Genomic DNA, 20,477 nt, shown 5'->3' with positions numbered 1-20,477 from the left:
CCTGCACCGCCAGCGCCGTACCCTCAGGTTAGCCCGGAGACCCAGACTCTTGGCTAAGTTCTGCAGGTCACTGTACTTGAGGGAGTCCAGCTCCTCTAGAGAGGGGATGATCATTGCGATTCGAAATCCCGGCGATACTCAGAAGATGGATCACCAAACTTCGTCAGCGCGGTTCAAATCCCTGGCGCCACCCTTAACTTTGACTAAGCAGAAATTTATAGACAGTTTAAATGAAGAATGCCGCGTTTCCATTGGTTGAAAATGCCTCAAAGGCGGGGTTTCTAACCCTGACCAATAGAAAGGCTGACTTCCCGTCCCAACAGAGGCGCGCTTTTTTCACACTTCATGAATACGCAGGCGCCAAAGGGCCTGTAACGCCTGTTCAGGTAACGAGTGCGCGGACTCGTACTCCGGTGCTTGGATTGCCCATGATGTCCAATGAGGACGCAGGAGCTGTGCTTGGGGCGGGGCCTGGCGTGTATTCGAAAGGAAGGCGCCGGCTGCGGGAAAATGGCGGCTCAGCCGTTGCGGCATCGCTCACGTTGTGCAACGCCGCCCCGGGGGAACTTTTGTGGTAGCACTGAGAGGGCGATCGACCAAGCTTCTTTTACGACCTCCATGGAGTGGGATACGCAGGTGGTGAAGGGGTCCTCGCCGCTTGGCCCCGCAGGGCTGGGGGCTGAGGAGCCAGCCGCCGGCCCGCAGCTGCCGTCTTGGCTGCAGCCTGAGAGGTGCGCTGTGTTCCAGTGCGCACAGTGCCACGCAGTGCTCGCCGACTCGGTGCACCTCGCCTGGGACCTGTCGCGGTCCCTCGGGGCCGTGGTCTTCTCCAGTGAGTGCAGTGAGGCGTTCGGGAAAGGCAGAGGCTAGCCCGAGAGGGTGTTCCCGCTTTCTCCACCGGGTGGCGGAGAACCACCTGGGGAAGAAAACGGGATGAAAAGTTGGAAGCAAATAACTCCTTGGCCTGGGGTTGGGGCAGGGAATCGGGGAGTCTCCTGATATTTATGGCCAGGATGAGTCTGTCTAGAGGAGAGATTTTCCATTTCAAGGCCCGCAGAGTATGGGTTCTGACCCGTGTTTGTCTTCCTAGGAGTTACAAATAACGTCGTTTTGGAAGCGCCCTTCCTAGTTGGCATTGAAGGTTCACTCAAAGGCAGGTACGTATTGATAATTACATTGGTCTCTAGTCCCTGACTTTATGAGACTGAGGAGCGTGGAACTGACATGTACGAGGAGAAAACAGTTTGGGATGCTGCTTTTATCTGTTTGACTCTTATATGAACTTGATGTATTAGTGAAATGAAAAAGTTGTATTTGTGTATTGGTTTTAGGATCTTCCTGAGGGCCACTTCTTCCAGGTGGCTTGTAGAAGTGAAGTGAGGCTAAGAAAGATGTATCTAGTAGTGGAAAAAAGAAAAAAATAACCTTTTGGTTTACAGTGAGAATAACATACTATAAACTACAATCCTTTTAGATATTAGAACTTTTTGATACAGGGTCTTGCTCTCGCCCAGGCTGGAGTGCAGTGGTGCGATCATAGCTCACTACAGCCCCTACCTTCCTGGCTCAAGCTATCCTCCCAACCTCACCCTCCGGAGTAGCTGGGACTACAGGCACACACCACCACTCCCGGCTAATTTTTATTGTAGAGGCCTTAGTATGTTGCCCACGCTTGATATTAGAACTTTTAAGTTTGCGATTATGGTTAGTTTGTAATAAGCTATGCCAGGGCTAATTCTTCAGTAACCTCAGAAACTGGAGAAAAACACAAATAGAATGTTATGTACTTGAATACTGCCTGGTAAACTTTGCGACCTGCCTGTACTATGATTTACAAGTGACAATAAAGTAGTCAGTGAATTTGGTATTGCAAGGCTCCTCAATTTTGAGTTTTGGCTTTAACATTGAGACAATTCATTTCATTCTGACCAGTTTGATTCAACGTTAGGGTTAAAGTATAGGAATTCTTAGTTGCTTTGTCCAGTAACCAGGAAGATTTCTGCAGCTTGGACAAACTTCAAAAACGGAGTTAGACCCACAGCTCCCTTTCTTTTTCCTGAATAAAAGACACTCCCTATCGCTATAGGAGTCCCCTTCCCACCCAAAGGGGACAAAGCAAGAAGGAGCAATTGCCTGCTTGGAATTGGGTGTATTCTGGGGCCAGAGGCAGAAGGTTCCTGAATGTGCTCTTGGAGAGGAGGCTAATGAATCTAGACCCGTGCTGTCCTATACTGTAATCACTAGTCATATGTAGCTATTATATATTATTAAATCTGCATTGAGATATGCTGTGAACACAGAATACACACTGGATTTCAAAGACTTAGTACAGAAAAATTAATCATTTACAAATACTGATTACGGGCCGGGCGTGGTGGCTCACGCCTGTAATCACAGCACTTTGGGAGGCCGAGGCGGGTGGATCACAAGGTCAGGAAATCGAGACCATCCTGACAAACACGGTGAAACCCCATCTCTACTAAAAATACAAAAAATTAGCCAGCCATGGTGGCGGGCGCCTGTAGTCCCAGCTACTCAGGAGACTGAGGCAGGAGAATGGCGTGAACCCGGGAGGCGGAGCTTGCAGTGACCGAGATTGCGCCACTGCATTCCAGCCTGGGCGACAGAGCGAGACTCCGTATCAAAAAAAAAAAAAAAAAAAAAAATACTGATTACGGCTGGGAGCGGTGGCTCACGCCTGTAATCCCAGCACTTTTGGGAGGCCATGGCAGGCAGATCACCTGAGGTCGGGAGTTCGAGACCAGCCTGACCAAAATGGAGAAACCCTGTCTCTACTAAAAATACAAAATTAGCCGGGCATGGTGGCACATGCCTGTAATCCCAGCTAGGCTGTAATCCGAGGAGGCTGAGGAAGGAGAATCACTTGAACCCGGGAGGTGGAGGTTGTGGTGAGCCGAGTTCACGCCATTGCACTCCAGCCTGGGCAACGAGAGCGAAACTCTGTCTTAAAAAAAAAAAATTGATTACATGGTGAAATGACATTTTTGATATATTGGGTTAAATAAAATATTTTAAAACTAATTTCACCTGTTTTTATTTTATTTTTTAAAGCAAAATTAGGCCAGGCACCGTGGCTGATGCATGTAATCCCAGCACTTTGGGAGGCCAAGGCGGATGGATCACGAGGTCAGGAGTTCAAGACCAGCCTAGCCAAGATGGTGAAACTCCGTTTCTACTAGAAATACAAAAATTAGCTGGGCGTGGTGGCGGGCACCTGTAATCCCAGCTACTCAGGAGACTGAGGCAGAGAATTGCTTGAATCCGGGAGGCGGGGGTTGCAGTGAGCCAAGATCATCCCACTGTACTCCAGCCTGGGCAACAGAGCGAGACTCTCTCAAAAAAAAAAAGCAAAATGAATAGAAAATTTAAAATTACATATGTGACTCACATTATATTCCTATTAGACAATGCTGGTTTAGATGCTTTGTAAAAAAACTGGAGGAAGGCCAGGTGCAGTGGTTTACACCTATAATCCCAGCACTTTGGGAGGCCAAGGCAGGCAGATCACAAGGTCGGGAGTTCGGGATCAGCCTGGCCAGTATGGTGAAACCACGTCTCTACTAAAAGTACAAAAATTAGGGGGGCGAGGTGGCAAGCGCCTATAGTCCCAGCTACTTGGGAGGCTGAGGCAGGAGAATGGCTTGAACCTGGGAAGCAGAGGTTGCAGTGAGCCAAGATCACACCACTACACTCCAGCCTGGATGACAGATCGAGACTCCGTCTGAAAAAAAAAAAAAACAACTAGAGGGAAAGCCCTATGTGTTTCTGTATTTGTGGAGTAAGATGAGCTATATGGGACTTGCGAAGAGGGTTATGAAATGGCACAGCTCAAGACAACTTGATTTTTTTCTAAGTGTAGGTTCATTACCTAGATGGGGTCAGAGAATGAATTAAGAGGATGATTACTGATGCAGCTAAAAGAGCATAAATTTTAGAGACAGCAGACTCGGGTTCTTTTTATTCTTTTTTTTTTTTTTTTTTTTTGAGATGGAGTCTTGCTCTGTCCCAGGCTGGAGCACAGTGGCGGGATCTTGGCTCGCTGCAACCTCCGCCTCCCGGGTTCAAGCTATTCTCCTACCTCAGCCTCCCGAGTAGCTGGGATTACAGGCACACACCAGCATGCCTGGCTAATTTTTGTATTTTTATATTTTTAGTAGAGACAGGGTTTCACCATGTTGGCCATGCTAGTCTCGAACTTCTGACCTTGTGATCCACCTGCCTCAGCCTCCCAAAGTGCTGGGATTACAGGTGTGAGCCACCGCGCCAGGCCTTAACTTTACTCTTAATGAGGCATGTGAAATAAATTGATCCCTCTCAATCTGTCATATTTGAATACTCCTAAAATATACTCCCTCCGACATTTAAACATTCTACAATTGGCATGAACCTCTTAGATTCAAAGTCATAAAGCAGACAGATACAAGGTTACTTCCATCTACATTTTATTGTTCTCTTACTGGTAGAGGATTTATTGTAACTAATTTTAAAAAGGATTATTATAGTATGTTGACACTTAGAAATAGCTTTGTTACCCTGAGCTTTTGTTGTGCTCAACAGCATATTTAAATGGAATTTTGTTTGTATTATAAGTGAAGTACATTTTTTTCTAATTGTTATGGCAAATTCAAACCCGAGAGAAGAATATAATGAACCTCTGTCTACCTGTCACTAAACTAGAGCACTTATCAACTCTTGGCCAATCTTGTTTAATCTAAAATCATAGTTGGCTTATCATGCTGGCTCACGCCTGTAATCCCAACACTTTTGGAGGCCAAGGTGGGAGGATCACTTGAACCCAGGAGTTCAAGACCATCATGAGCAACATAGCGAGACTTTGTCTCTAAAACAAAACAAAATATCTATCCTCCACAATGTTTTGAAGCAGATACCTGAAATTATATCATTCCATCCATAAATATTTTGGTAAGGATCTTTATAAGAAACTTTTTTCTATTTATTTTTTGAGATGGAGTCTGGCTCTTTTACCCAGGATGGAGAACAACCTCTGCCTCCCAGGCTCAAGCCATCCTTTCACCTCTGCCTCCCAAGTAGCTAGGACTATAAGGCATGCACCACCATGCCCAGCTAATTTGTTGTAGAGATAGGGTTTCAACATGTTGCCCAGGCTGGTTTTGAACTCCTGAACTCAAGTGATCTGCCCACCTTTGCCTCCCAAAGTGCTGGCATTACAGGCATGAGCCACTGCACTCAGCCTTTCTTTTTCAATTTTTTTATTTTATTTTTTATTTTTTTGAGATGGAGTCTTGCTCTGTCGCCCAGGCTGAAGTGCAGTGGCAGGATCTTGGCTCACTGCAAACTCCGCCTCCCGGGTTCAAGTGATTCCCCTGCCTCAACCTCCCAAGTAACTGGGACTACAGGTGCATGCCACCACATCTGGCTAATTTTATGTATTTTAGTAGAGATGGGGTTTCACCATGTTGGCCAGGATGGTCTTAATCTCCTGACTTCGTGATCCTCCCACCTCGGCCTCCCAAAGTGTTGGGATTACAGGCGCGAGCCACTGCGCCCAGCCTCTTTTCTTTTTAAAGATATATCCCAATTGTGGCTGGGCGCAGTGACTCACGCCTGTAATCCCAGCACTTTGGGAGGCCGAGGCGGAAGGATCACGAGGTCAGGAGTTCAAGACCAGCCTGGATGACATAGCGAAACCCCATCTCTACTAATAATACAAAAATTTGCTGGGCGTGGTGGCGGGCGCCTGTAATCCCTGCTACTGGGGAGGCTGAGGCAGGAGAATCGCTTGAACCCAGGAGGCGGAGGTTGCAGTGAGCCGAGATCACGCCATTGCACTCCAACCTGGGTGACAAGAGGAAGACTCCATCTCAGAAAAAAAAAAAAAATTTAAACATACCACAAACACTATAATAAGCCCCAGGTACCCAGTTTCAACAGTTATTAATATTTTGACAATTATTTTCCTCTATACTCTTCACTTTTTTTTTTTTTTAATTCCTGGAGTATTTTGAAACAAATCACATACAGTAAATCAACTCTTCATCACTTTGGTATTACTTCCTGTTGTCTTGTAGATTCACAGACTATTATAACCAAAAGATAACATAATCTAGTTGACCTCATTCTACTGATAAGGATATGGAGAAACAGTTGTATTTGGTAGTGTATTGGAAGTATTTTCCTCCCATAATATCTTCCAGTGCCCATGATCCAACGTAATGATGGAAGGCCCAGCAAGCTAGGTGATGCTAACCCTTAGTGGCAGAGCAAGGCAACCCAAAGCAGCTCAGCACGGATGGTTAGAGACGTAGTACCTACTGTGGTAAGATTGTTAAAAACATGGGGCCGGGCACGGTGGCTCACACCTGTAATGCCAGCACTTTGGAAGGCCTAGGTGGGCGGATCACCTGAGGTCAGGAGTTCGAGACCAGCCTGGCCAACACGGAGAAACCCCGTGTCTAGTAAAAGACAAAATTAGCCAAGCATGGTGGTGCACGCCTGTAATCCCAGCTACTCACTTGGGAGGCTGAGTCAGGAGAATCACTTGAACCTAGGAGGCGGAGGTTGTGGTAAGCCAAGATCACGCCATTGCACTCCAGCCTGGGGAATGAGCGAAACTCCATCTCAAAAAATAAAAAACAAAAAACAATAAGGAGCCACAGACTATACACATGATCAGAGGCAAAGTGTGGGAATGAAGTTCTTTTTTTCTTCTACAGTGGTCAACTTAGGATAAATTTTTTTAAATCATAAACCATGGTTTAGCCACTGAGGCACCGCTATATCATTAATCTCACTATCTGAACTTATTGCAATTTTCTTTTCCTTGTTTTATAGTAATATTCAATAAAATATACTGTGTTTTACTGCACTTGCAGATACTGCTTTTTTTTTTGTTTGTTTTTTTGAGATGGAGTCACACTCTGTCACCTAGGCTAGAGTCCAGTGGCATGATCTCGGCTCACTGAAACCTCTGCCCCCTGGCTTCAAGCAATTCTTCTGCCTTAGCCTCCCTAGTAGCTGGGATAACAGGTGTGCCCTACCACACCCAGCTAACTTTTGTATTTTCAGTAGAGACAGGGTTTTGCCATGTTGTCCATGCTGGTCCCGAACTCCTGACCTCAAGTGATCTGCCCACCTTGGCCTTCCAAAGTGCTGGGATTACAGGTGTGAGCCACTATGCCCAGCCCAGGTAATGCAATTTTTTTTTTTTTTGAGACGGAGTCTTGCTCTGTTGCCCAGACTGGAGTGCAGTGGCATGATCTTGGCTCACTGCAACCTCCACGTCCCGGGTTCAAGCAACTCTCCTGCCTCAGCCTCCCTAGTAGCTGGGATTACAGGTGCATGCCACCACGCCCAGCTAATTTTTGTATTTTTATTAGAGATGGGTTTCGCCGTGTTTGCCAGGCTGGTCCCGAACTGCTGACCTCAAATGATCCACCTGCCTTGGCCTCCCATAGTGCTGGGATTACGGGTGTGAGCCACTGCACCCAGCCCAGGGACTGCTTTTTTTTTTTTTTTTTTTTTTTTAACAAATTGAAGGTTTGTGACAAGCTTTTGTTGAGCAAGTCTGTTGACACCATTTCTAACAGCATGTGCTCACTTTGTGTCTCTGTGTCACATGTTGGTAATTCTGGCAGTTTTTATTTTTATTATTTATTTATTTTGAGACGGAGGCTCGCTCTGTCACCCAGGCTGGAGTGCAATGGCGTGATCTAGGCTCCCTGCAAGCTCAGCCTCCTGGGTTCACACCATTCTCCTGCCTCAACCTCCCGAGTAGCTGGGACTTACAGGGGCCCGCCACCACACCCGGCTAATTTTTTTGTAGTTTTAGTAGAGATGGGGTTTCACCATGTTAGCCAGGATGGTCTTGATCTCCTGACCTCATGATCTGCCTCCCTCGGCCTCCCAGAGTGCTGGGATTACAGGCGTGAGCCACTGCGCCCGGCCAGTTCTGGCAGTTTTTAAAACCTTTTCATCATTATGTCTGTTAACGCTGATCTGTGATCAGTGATCTTTGCTGTTACTATTGTAATTGTGGGATGCCACAAACCGCACCCATTGAAGACAGCAAACTTAATCAATACATGCCTTCCACCAACTAGCCATTTTGACTTCCACCAACTAGCCATTCAGTCTTGCCTTCTCAGGCCAATTAATAACCCAACAATGGCCTTTAAGTGTTCAAGTGAAAGAAAAAGTTTCAAGTCTCTCATTTTAAATCAAAAGCTAGAAATGATTAAGCTTAGTGAGGAAGGCATGTGAAGTCATGCCAAATTGTGAATATGAAGAAAAAAATGGGGTTAGGCACGGTGGCTCACGCTTGTAATCCCAGCACTTTTGGGAGACTGAGGCGGGTGGATCACATGAGGTCAGGAATTCAAGACCAGCCTGACCAACATGGTGAAACCCCATCTCTACTAAAAATACAAAATTAGCTGGGCATGGTGGCGCACACCTGTAATTCCAGCTCTTTGGGAGGCTGAGGCAGGAGAATCGCTTGAACCCGGGAGGCGGAGGCTGCAGTGCACCAAGAACACACTATTGCACTCCAGCTTGGGCAACAAGAGCGAAACTCCGTCAAACAAACAAACAAATAAATAAATGGAAATTAAAAGTGCTATTCCAGTGATAAGCTGATATGGAGAAAGTTTGAGTGGTATGAGTAGAAGATCAAATCAGCCACAACATTCCTTTAAACTAAAGCCTAATCCAGAACAAGGCCCTAACTCTCTTCAATTCTGTGAAGGCTGAGAGGTGAGGAAGCTGCAGAAGAAGTTTAGAGTATCAAATGTTGGCTCGGTGCAATGGCTCACGCCTGTAATCCCAGCACTTTGGGAGGCCGAGGTGGGTGGATTGGTTGAACCCAGGAGTTTGAGACCAACCTGGGCAACATGGTGAAATGCTGTCTCTACAAAATACAAAAAAATTTAGCCGGATGTGATGGCACACACCTATAGTCCCAGCTGCTTGGGAGGCTGAGAAGGAAGGCTGGCTTGAGCCCAGAGAGGTCGAGGCTGCAATGGAGCTGTGATTGTGCCACCACACTCCAGCCTGGGTGACAGAGCAAGACCATCTTAAAAAAAAAAAAAAAAAGCAGAGGTTGGTTCATGAGATTTAAGGAAAGAAACCTTCTCCATAACAAAAGTCCAAAGTGAAACAGCAAGTACTGATGCAGAAGCTGCAGAAAATGAAAGTGGGTACACTAAACAACATATTTTCAGTGCAGATGAAACAGCCTTCTATTGGAAGAAGATACCATCTCAGACTTTCATAGGTAGAAAGGAGAAGTCATTACCTGGCTTCAAAGGAGCTGGTCACAGTGACTCACATGTGTAATCCCAGCACTTTGGGAGACCAAGGTGGGAAGATTGCTTGAGCACAGGAGTTCAAGACCAGCCTGGGCAACATAGCAAGAACCTGTCTCTACGAAAAATTTAAAAATTAGATGGGCATTTTAGTGTGTACCTGTGGTCCCAGCTACTTGGAAGGCTGAGGTGGGAGGATCACTTGAGTCTGGGATGTCAAGGCTGTAGTGAGCTGTGATTGTACCACTGCACTCCATCCAAAAGAAAAAGAAAAAAAAGCTTCAAAGGACAGGCTTTCTTGTTAGGGGCTATTGCAGCTAGTGACTTTAAGTTGAAGTCAATGCTCATTTACTATTACTATCTATAGCTACTATAGATAGTTATTCCTCTGATGGATCTGGGCAAAGTAAATCAAAAACCTTCTGGAAACCCAGCTAAATTTTGTATTTTTAGTAGAGACAGAGTTTCACCATGTTGACCAGGCTGTTCTCAAACTCCTGATCTCAAGTGATCTGCCTGCCTCCCAAAATGCTGGGATTACAAGCGTGAGCCATTGCGCCCGAATGGAAATTAAATTAATTTCCACTGAGACATTTGTTTATAAGTACTGTGCTTTGTCTGAATTAATTAATTCCTACGTGGAATTTCAAATTAATGATACTTTATTTCATATTTTGCTTTTTGGTTAACTATATTCACAAGATTATATTACTATATGTATGGTGTGGGACTTCATTTACCAATAAACTCAATATATTGTTATTTGTTCTTTTTTAGTATCCACTGACATGAGTATTTCTTTTTAGCTATGTGATTTTTTTTTTTTTCTTTTTTAAGATGGAGTTACGCTCTTGTTGCCCAGGCTGGAGTGCAGTGGCACAATCTCCGCTCACTGCAACCTCCGCCTCCTGGGTTCAAGCGATTCTCCTGTCTCACCCTCCTAAGTAGCTGGGATTACAGGCACCCGCCACCAGGCCTGGCTAATTTTTTTATTTTTAGTAGAGACAGGGTTTCACCACGTTGGCCAGGCTGGTGTCGAACTCCTGACCTCAGGTGATCCACCCGCCTTGGCCTCCCAAAGTGCTGGGATTACAGGCGTGAGCCATCATGCCCGGGCTAGCTATGTGATTTTTATGTTGTATTTTGTTAATAGAATTCTCCTAGCCTGGGAAACAAAGTAAGACCCCATTTCTGCCAAAAAAAAATTAGTAGGGCATGGTAGCATGCACCTGTAGTCCCAGCTTTGGGAAGCTGAGGCAGGTGGATCAGTTGAGCCCAGGAATTCAAGGCTGCAGTGAGCTATGATTGTATCACTACATTCTAACCTGGGCGACAGAGTAAGAACCTGTCTCAAAAAACAAAACAAAAAAAAACTTCATACTATATATTAATACAATTTATTTTTCCTTTACCAAACCACTTTAAAATTGCTTTTAGCACATGCATGATGAAATATTTTCTTAAAGTGCTTTTCTTGTAAAACATTTATTTATTTTTTATTTTAAGACGGGGTATTACCATGTTGCCTAGGCTGGTCTCGAATTCCTGGGCTCAAGCTATCTGCCCACTTTGGCCTCTCATAGTGCTGGGATTACAGTAGGTGTGAACCACTGTGCCTGACCAAAATGTTTCTTTCTAATATTTAAATATGTCTTATATACCAGCAAATATGATGACTTGCTCAAGAATTGTACTGAGAACTAAAATCAACATCTGACTCTTCATCAGTAATCTTTTCAGAGGATAAGGAAAACAAAATAGATGGCTTGCTAGGGTAATGGGATTCCCTTTTCTTTCTCTTTTAGTCTGCGCATTTTTTTCATTAACTTTTTTTTTTTAATATAAGCAAAAGACAAACCTTGATTTTAGTTCTATGAACAATTTGTTTAGTAAGGCCCCAGTCAACTTGATTGTTTTTTCAACAACTGTGAATTTATATAATGATAGACATTTTACATGATTTGTAGTTTTAAATGTTTAAATGTTAATCAGATTAGTTAGCTCTTTTTGTGTTTATTAGGGGTAAATTACCTTTCTCTTCTGAAGCGACAATTATACATCCATGATTGCTTTGACCAGAATATAAGAGGGTATCCGCAATCCAGCATGTAATTAAATTACAATCTGAGTTACCCTTTCTTGAATGTGACATTCTTTCCGTCTCATTCCTATTACAATGTAATTTTCACCCTGACTTAGGAATGCTTCAGACTAGTTATTTTTTATTTCTTATATGATTTTTTATTCTTACCCATATTCTGTTTTTCCCCACCCCAGTACTTACAACCTTTTATTCTGTGGTTCTTGTGGGATTCCCGTTGGTTTCCATCTGTATTCTACCCATGCTGCCCTGGCTGCCTTGAGAGGTCACTTCTGCCTTTCCAGTGACAAAATGGTGTGGTGAGTAAACTTAGATATTGATCATCAAATACATTTTATTTATTTTGAGACAAAGTCCATCAAATAAATTTTAAAAGATTTTTCAGGAAAGACAAAGTAGGCTGAGCACAGTGGCTTATGCCTGTAATCCCAGCACTTTAGGAGGCTGAGGCGGGTGGATCACTCGAGGTCAGGAGTTTGAGACCAGCCTGGCTAACATGGTGAAACCCATCTCTACGAAAAATACAAAAATTAGCCAGGTGTGGTGGTAGACGCCTGTAATCCCAGCTACTCAGGAGGCTGAGGCATGAGAATTGTTGGAACCTGGGAGGCAGAGGCTGCAATGAGCTGAGATCATGCCACTGTGAGATCGCGCCACTGCACTCCAGCCTGGGAGACATAGTGAGATTCTGTCCAAAGGAAAAAAAAAAAAAAAAAAAAAAAGTAGCTGGGCATGCTAGTGCACACCTGTAATCCCAGCTACTTGGGAGGCTGCGGCAAGAGAATTGCTTCAACCTGAGAGGTGGAGGTTGCACAGTGAGCTGAGATTGCACCACTACACTCCAGCCTGGGTGACAGAACAAGACTCTGTCTCAAAAAAAAAAAAAAAGAAAAAAGACAAAGTGTTTGTACCAAAAAGATGCTAAAGTCAGGCACTGTCTTTGACAAAAAGATAGCAGTGGGCCAGGTGTGACGGCTCACGCCTGTAATGCCAATGCTTTGTGAGGCCAAGGTGGGAGGACTGCTTGAGGGCAGGAGTTCAAGACCTCCGTGGGCAATATAGTGAGACCCCTATTTTTTTTTTACACAAAATTAAAAAAAATTAGCTGGATGTGGCGGCGTGCCCCTATAGTCCCAGTTACTTGGGAGGCTGAGGTGGGAGGATCACCTGATCCCAGGAGTTCAAGGTTCCATTTTGCTGTGATCATACCACTGCATTCTGCTTTGGGTGACAAAAAAAAAAAAAAAGATAGCAGTGGGACCAAAATATAATCTTATAACATTACAATTATCTTCCATGTCTTATCATACCATATCTTAAAGTCATACCATGGGAGAATTCAGAGGGTATTCTTTCATTAAAGAAACTTGTTGCCAGATGTGGTGGTGTGTGCCTGTAATCCTAGCTACCCAGGAGGCTGAGGCAGGAGGATCCCTTCAATCTTGGTGTTTGAGACCAGCCTAGGCAACATAGTGAAGCCTCCCGTCTCAAACTGCTCCCTTATGGGCCGGGTGCAGTGGCTCACGCCTGTAATCCCAGCACTTTGGGAGGCTGAGGTCGGGGGTTCACCTGAGGTCAGGAGTTCGAGACCAGCTTGGCCAACATGGTGGAACCCCATCTCCATTTAAAATACAAAAATAAGCCAAGTGTGGTGGCACACGCCTGTGGTCCCAGCTACTCGGGAGGTGAGGCAGGAGAATTGCTTGAACCCAGGAGGCGCAGGTTGCAGTGAGCCAAGATCAAGCCACTGCACTTCAGCCTGGGTGACAGAGCTAGACTCTGTCTCAGAAAAAATAAAAATAAATAAAAGATAAAAAGAACATTCTAGAAGGCAAGCTTTTGCAAAATAATGTTGTAGTAGATACCTTTTGGGTTTGTGCCCAGCCTCTCTCTCCCTCTAATAGGTGGGGCCTTGTATATTTGTATCATGTGTGATTTGTATCATGTGTGATTCCCACTCCCAGGTACTGGATCAAGAATGAATACCTGGCCAGGCATGGTGGGTCATGCCTGTAATCTCAGCACTTTGGAAGACTGAGTTGGAGGATTGTTTGAGCTTAGGAGTTTGAGACCAGCCTAGGCAACATAGCAAGACTCTGTCTCTACAAAAAATTTAAAATATTAACTGTGTGTGGTGGTGTATGCCTGTAGTCCTAGCTACTCTGGAGGCTGAGGTGGGAGGATAGCTACAGCCCAGGAGTTCAAGGTTACAGTGAGCTATGATTGTGTCACTGTATTCTAGCATGGGGAGCAGAGCAAGACCCTGTCTCTTAAAAAACAAAAACGGTGCCGGGCGTGGTAGCTCATGCCTGTAATCCCAGTACTTTGGGAGGCCGAGGTGGGCAGATCATGAGGTCAGGAGATCGAGATCATCCTGGCCAACATGGGAAACCCCATCTCTACTAAAAATACAAAAAAATTAGCTGGGCATGGTGGCGCATGCCTGTAATCCTAGCTACTTGGGAGGCTGAGGCAGGAGAATCACTTGAACCGGGGAGTCAGAGGTTGCAGTGAACCAAGATCGCGCCACTGCACTCCAGCCTGGCAACAGAGCTACACTCTGTCTCAAAAAAAAAAAAAAAAGAAAAATGGATACCTGACCCAAACTAAGCCAACCAGTTTTCTACCTTAGGAATTTGAAACAAGGGCCCAGAAATACCAGTTACGTGTAGATAGTACTAGTGTTGAAGTTTGGAAGGAAAGCTCTATGTATGGGATAGCTATTTCCCATGTGATGCATGTAGCTGCAGGGAAGTCTTCTCTGCAGTAAAACATGAAGCAGACACAGAGAAAAGTAAAAATAATGATCATGTAGCCTCATAGTGTCAGAAAAACTACCCTACTGGTTATCCTTTCTCATGAATTACATTGGCTATTTCATTATTTTCCTAATAAATTGCACTTTTAACTTAAGCTTTTTTACTTATTACAAGAAACTGAAACATCCTTAGAAGTGTTTCCTTGACCATTAAAAAACAAAAACAAGCATTGACAACCTAGTTTATGTAGGCATTATGCTTATATCACTGAGTTCTTAATATAGTTTAAGAAAACTAGGGCTCAAAGAGGTGGAAGAGCTGAGATTTGAGCATGTCTTAACTCACAAGCTTATTTTCCTTTCATAAAACTAAAAGGTTTCCTTTTTCTCATGTCTTTTTTTTTTTTTTTTGAGATGGAGTCTTGCTGTGGCACCCAGGCTGGAGTGCAGTGACGTGATCTTGGTTCACTGTAAGCTTCGCCCCCTGGGTTCACACCATTCTCCTGCCTCAGCCTCCCAAGTAGCTGGGACTACAGGCGCCCACCACCACGCTTGGCTAATTTTTTGTATTTTTAGTAGAGACGGGGTTTCACCGTGTTAGCCAGGATGGTCTCGATCTCCCTGATCTTGTGATCCGCCCGCCTTGGCCTCCTAAGGTGCTGGGATTACAGGAATGAGCCACCGCGCCTGGCCGCTTTTTCTCATTTCTTATGCTTAGATAGATGTTTTTGGCTGAGTTATGGTTGACTAAACAATAAAACTTATCAGCCAGTCCTTTACCATGGGTTGCTCACTGTGCATTAGGTATACCATTCGTTCTTCATTGCAAATTTCCAACACAAAATATATACCTGAGATCCTGAGATGGATTGATCATTCTCTTTTTTTTTTTAAAGACGGAGTCTCACTCTGTCACCCAGGCTGGAAGTGCAGTGGCGTGATCTCAGCTCACTGCAACCTCCACCTGGGTTCAAGCGATTCTCCTGCCTGGGCTTCCCAAAATATTAAGATTACAGGCATTAGTCACCATGCCCAGCCTCAATTTTTAGATTCTTTTTTTTTTTTCTTTGAGACGGAGTCTTGCTCTTTCGCCCAGGCTGGAGCTGGAGTGCAGTGGCACCATCTCGGCTCACTGCAAGCTCCGCCTCCCAGGTTCACGCCATTGTCCTGCCTCAGCCTCTCGAGTAGCTGGGACTACAGGCGCCCGCCACCATGTCTGGCTAATTTTTTTGTATTTTTAGTAGAGACGGGGTTTTACCGTGTTAGCCAGCATGGTCTTGATCTCCTGACCTTGTGATCCTCCTGCCTTGGCCACCTAAAGTGCTGGGATTACAGGTGTGAGCCACTGCGCTGCCAATTTCTAGATTCTTAAGCAATTTCTATTTAGAATTAACTTTAAAGCAGGAAAAAAACTGTAAATGTGTGCTGTTAGTAATCCCACATCTTTTTTAGAAATCAGTACAAAAGTAAATGTTCTAGAGAAGCAATAATTGCATTTTTGTCAGGGAAGTAAGCTTTTAGTAACACATTTTTAACATAAATTTGAAAAGCATTATGGGATTTCGGTTAATTTCTTAATCTTTAAAATGAGTTGGATAAAAGGTCGGGACATTCTTTTTGATTAAGTAGAAACTTTGGCCTTTTCCTCTTGGATTCGGGATGGCTGCTGCAATTACAGTCATTACATCTATTGATGATAGCATCCTAAACATGAAGGAAAAGGATATGGAGAGTATGGGAACACAAGAAAATTCCCCCTTTTCATCAGCATAAATTTTGTTTTTTTTTTTTTTTTTTTTTTTTTGAGACAGAGTCTTGCTCTGTCACCCAAGTTGGAACACAGTGGTGTGATCTCAGCTCATTGCAACCTCCGCCTCCCATGTTCAAGTGATTCTCCTGCCTTGCCTCCCAAGCAGATGGGACGACAGGTGCACTCCACCACGGCCTGCTAATTTTTGTATTTTTAGTAGAAATGGGGTTTTACCATGTTTGCCAGGCTGGTCTCAAACTCCTGACCTCAGGTGATCCCCCTGCCTCGGCCTCCCAAAGTGCTGGGATTACACGCATAAGCCACTGCGCACCGCCAGCATAAATTTTCTTAATCTTTTTTTTTATTCTTTTTTTTTTTTTTTTTTTTTTGAGACAGGGTCTCACTGTCACACAGGCTGGAGCGATCATGGTTCACTGCAGCCTCAACCTTTTGGGTTCAGGTGATCCTCCCAACTCAGCCTCCCAAGTAGCTGGGACTACAGGCATGCCACCACATCTGGCTAATTTTTGTATTTTTTGTAGAGATGGGGTTTCACTGGCCAGGCATGTTGGCTCACAGCTGTAATCCCAGCACTTTGGGAGGTGAGGCAGGCGGATCACCTGAGGTCAGGAATTCAAGACCAGCCTGTCCAATATGGTGAAACCCTGTCTCTGCTAAAAATACAAAAATTAGCTGGGCATGGTGGTGGGCACCTGTAATCCCAACTGCTTGGGAGGCTGAGGCAGAAGAATTGCTTGAACCTGGAAGGCGGAGGTTGCAGTGAGCCGAGATCTCGCCATTGCACTTCAGCCTGGGTGACAGAGTAAGACTCTGTCTCAAAAAAAAAAAAAAAAGAGATGGAGTTTCGCTATGTTGCCCAGGCTGGTCTCAAATTTCTGATGTCAAGCCATCTGCCTGCCTCAGCCTCCCAAAATGCTGGGATTATAGGTGTGAGCCAGCACACCCGTCCCATTTTCTTACCCTTGTTGGCCAGAACTATGTCACATGATCACCTCATCTGAGAAAGCAAATATGTAACAGTAGGCTCATGGCAAAAATCTGGATTCTGTTGGCAATAAAGAAGTGAGGAAGGCTGGGCTCGGCTCACGCCTATAATCCCAGCACTTTGGGAGGCCCAGGCAGGGGGATCACCTGAGGTCAGGAGTTCGAGACCAGCCTCGCCAACATGGTGAAACCCCATCTCTACTAAAAATACAAAAATTAGCTGGGCGTGGTGGCACAAGCCTGTAATCCCAGCTACTCGGGAGGCTAAGGCAGGAGAATCGCTTGAACCCGGGAGGCAGAGGTTGCAGTGAGCTGAGATTGTGCCACTGCACTCTAGTCTGGGCAACAGAGCGAGACTCCATCTCAAAAAAAAAAAGTGAGGAACAGCTACTGGGAATAGGTGACCAACACTATGTCTCATACTGGGATTACTTTCCTTCAAACTGTGCTACAGGATCCTACTGATGAAGTGTACAGCTTATAATCGTCGTAATTATTCATATGAGCCTGGTTTTTGTCTTTAATTTACCCTGAGATAATTTTGTCTCTGGTAGGATGCGGCAGAGATCCTCTCCGATTTGTTTATTTTTGAATTTGTTTTTCCAAGAAAATGCAGTCATCCTTCAGTATCTGTGGTTCCAGGACCTCACCACATACCAAAATCCATGGACACTCAAGTTTCTGATATTACATGGTGTAATATTTGCATATTACTTTTGGATATCCTCCTTTTTAAGGTATAAAATTATGTATTTTATACTTTAAAATAATCTCCAGATTACTTATGACAGCTAACGTAATGTAAATGCTATGTACATTACAAATTTACATAGGAAATTTACAAACTTGTTGTAATGTTAAGGGAATGATGACAAGAAAAAGAGTCTGTACCTGTTCAGTACAGACACAATCCAGTTTTTTTTCCCGAATATTTTTAGTCTGTGGTTGTTTGAATCCATGGATGCTATACCCATGGATATGGTGGGCCAACTGTAACATCATGAGTCTTGAAATGAAAATCATTAAGAAGGCAGGCTTTTTTTGACACATATTTTCTTTAGAAGGTAAGTTTGGTTCATTTATAATCTTAACCATGGTATGACACTAATATTTTCTCTTTTTTCCTATCTAGCTATCTCTTAAAAACAAAAGCCATAGTAAATGCATCAGAGATGGATATTCAAAATGTTCCTCTATCAGAAAAGATTGCAGAGGTAAAATTTCATGATGGTTGTATGCTTTTTTAAAATACAGACAACTCTTGATAACTTCTACCAATGAACTTGGGGATGATGAAATGGTATGATGCTCAATAATCCTTTTTACTTGATTTGACCTTCCCTATTGAATTTGTAATGAAAAACAAAATACTAAAACCACACTGTAAGGTGTAGTTCAGGAAGAAAGGAAAAGCTGCTCAACTGCTGCACTCCTGTATTCTCCTTTGTGCTGGGAATGGATATCATCATCTTGCCATAGAGCTGTCTTCTTTGCAAATACCTTGTAATTGCTCAACTGTCTCAGACATAAGAGTGATGAAACAGTTATTAAGAATTCCTCGCCAGGCGTGGTGGCTCACGCCTATAATCCCAGCACTTTGGTAGGCCAAGGCGAGCAGATCATGAGGTCAGGAGATGGAGACCATCCTGGCTAACACAGTGAAACCCCATCTCTATTAAAAATACAAAAAATTAGCCGGGCGTGGTGGCACGTGCCTGTAGTCCCAGCTACTTGGGAGGCAGAGGCAGGAGAATTGCTTGAACTGGGAGGTGGAGGTTGCAGTGAGCTGAGATTGTGCCACTGCACTCCAGCCTGGGCAACAGAGCGAGACTCTGTCTCAAAAAAAAAAAAAAATTTAGCCGGTCATGGTGGTGGGCGCCTGTAATCCCAGCTACTTAGGAGACTGAGGCAGGAGAATCACTTGAACCCAGGTGGCGGAGGTTGCAGTGAGCTGAGACTGCGCCACTGCACTCCAGCCTGGGCAACAGAGCGAGACTGCGTCTAAAAAAAAATAATTCTTGCCTGGGCGCGGTGGCTCACGCCTGTAATCCCAGCACTTTGAGAAGCCGAGGTGGGTGGATCATGAGGTCAGGAGTTCAGCCTGGCCAAGATGGTGAAACCCCGTCTCTACTAAAACTACAAAAATTAGCCAGGCGCAGTGGCAGGCGCCTATAATCCCAGCCCCAGCTACTCGGGAGGCTGAAGCAGGAGAATCACTTGGACCTGGATGGCAGAGGTTGCAGTGAGTCAAGATCACGCCATTGCATTCTAGCCTGGGTGACAGTGAGAATCTGTTTCAAAAATAATAATAATAATAATTGGTATGGGAAATGACTTTGGAATGGCAGTATGAGGAGTTCCATGGATAGGATCCAGGAAGAATATTATAAAGGAAACAACCGTCTTAAGTCTGTGGAAATTTTCTTCAAGGTATATGGCAAATACAGAAACATTTATTTGTTTATTTATTTTTGAGACAAAGTCTCACTCTGCCTCCCAGGCTGGAATGCAGTGGCACAGTCTTGGGTCACTGCAACCCCCTCCTCCCGGGTTCAAGCGATTCTCCCACATGGAGAATCCTTGTCTCTACTAAAAATACTGAAAAGCCTCCTGAGTACCTGGGACTACAGGCGCGCACTACCATGGCCAGATAATTTTTGTATTTTTAGTAGAGACGGGGTTTTACCATCTCTGCTAAAAATGTTGGCCAGGCTGTTCTCGAACTTCCGAGCTCAGGTGACCCACCCGCCTCGGCCTACCAAACTGCTGGGATTACAGGTGTGAATGCCAGGTTCAAGTGCTTCTGCCTCAGCCTCCCCAGTAGCTGGGAACCCAGTTGCCCTTGCCCCCAGCTTGCTTGTAGGGTGGAAATCCTATGCTGGGAGGGGCGAATGGAGATTATCAGAAGCCACTGCTCTTGCCCTGCTGAGTAACAACACTAAATTTCATTCTAACTATAGCTGTAAGAACTCTTAAAAATTACCTAATTGCAACAGTTATCTGTTCTAAACCTAATAACCAGAGTTAACTTTGCAGACCATTAGTAGAATGTTAAAGTCAGAGAGGCATTTGTTACTGTTAACAAAGTGTTAAAAGAAAAGCTAAATTCTTGCCACTGGAAAAGGAGGAGAAGACTGTCTCCACAAAGCTCTGTGACCAGACTTTATTCATCTTCACAGTAGCAGTGCTGCTCAGCAATGTTTTGTCTTTTTTCACATGAAACTTTACATCTGAGGATCTTTTTTTTTTTTTTTTTTTTTTTTGAGACGGAGTCTCGCTCTGTCACCCAGGCTGGAATGCAGTGGCACGATCTTGGCTCACTGCAAGCTCCGCCTCCTGGGTTCACTCATTCTCTTGCCTCAGCCTCCTGAGTAGCTGGGACTACAGACGCCCGCCACCGTGCCCGGCTAATTTTGTTTTTGTATTTTTAGTAGAGATGGGTTTTCACCGTGTTAGCCAGGATGGTCTTGATCTCCTGACCTCGTGATCTGCCCGACTTAGCCTCCCAAAGTGCTGGGGTTAGAGGCATGAGCCACTGCGCCTGGCCACATCTGAAGA

At 44.6% G+C, this 20,477-nt stretch overlaps 2 protein-coding genes across 13 annotated transcripts in view; one reads left to right on the top strand and one right to left on the bottom strand.

Annotated features, from left to right (window-relative positions):
* The window catches only part of NUSAP1 (nucleolar and spindle associated protein 1), a 48,251-nt gene extending 47,848 nt beyond the window's left edge, over nt 1–403 (bottom strand). For 2 of the 10 annotated variants that reach the window (XM_031002476.3, XM_031002477.3), the window contains exon 1: nt 22–403. In XM_031002476.3, the coding sequence (XP_030858336.2) occupies nt 22–114 (93 nt within the window). In that variant the 5' untranslated portion in view covers nt 115–403. The remainder of the gene's footprint in view (nt 1–21) is intronic. The other 8 variants (XM_055363419.2, XM_055363420.2, XM_063698487.1 and 5 more) reach the window with 5 other exon arrangements.
* Nucleotides 404–438: 35 nt separating this feature from the next.
* The window catches only part of OIP5 (Opa interacting protein 5), a 31,508-nt gene continuing 11,469 nt past the window's right edge, over nt 439–20,477 (top strand). The window contains exons 1-4 of one of the 3 annotated variants that reach the window (XM_004056013.4): nt 439–832; nt 1,091–1,157; nt 11,583–11,705; nt 18,052–18,133. In XM_004056013.4, the coding sequence (XP_004056061.2) occupies nt 439–832; nt 1,091–1,157; nt 11,583–11,705; nt 18,052–18,133 (666 nt within the window). Of the gene's footprint in view, nt 833–1,090; nt 1,158–3,072; nt 3,983–11,582; nt 11,706–18,051; nt 18,134–20,477 lie in introns of those variants that run through there. The other 2 variants (XM_055363427.2, XM_055363424.2) reach the window with 2 other exon arrangements.

The sequence above is a fragment of the Gorilla gorilla genome, chromosome 16 (assembly GCF_029281585.2).
Source record: "Gorilla gorilla gorilla isolate KB3781 chromosome 16, NHGRI_mGorGor1-v2.1_pri, whole genome shotgun sequence".
NCBI lineage: Eukaryota > Metazoa > Chordata > Mammalia > Primates > Hominidae > Gorilla > Gorilla gorilla.
The sequence above is the reverse complement of the archived record's forward strand: the minus strand, read 5'-3'. Positions and strand labels throughout refer to the sequence as shown.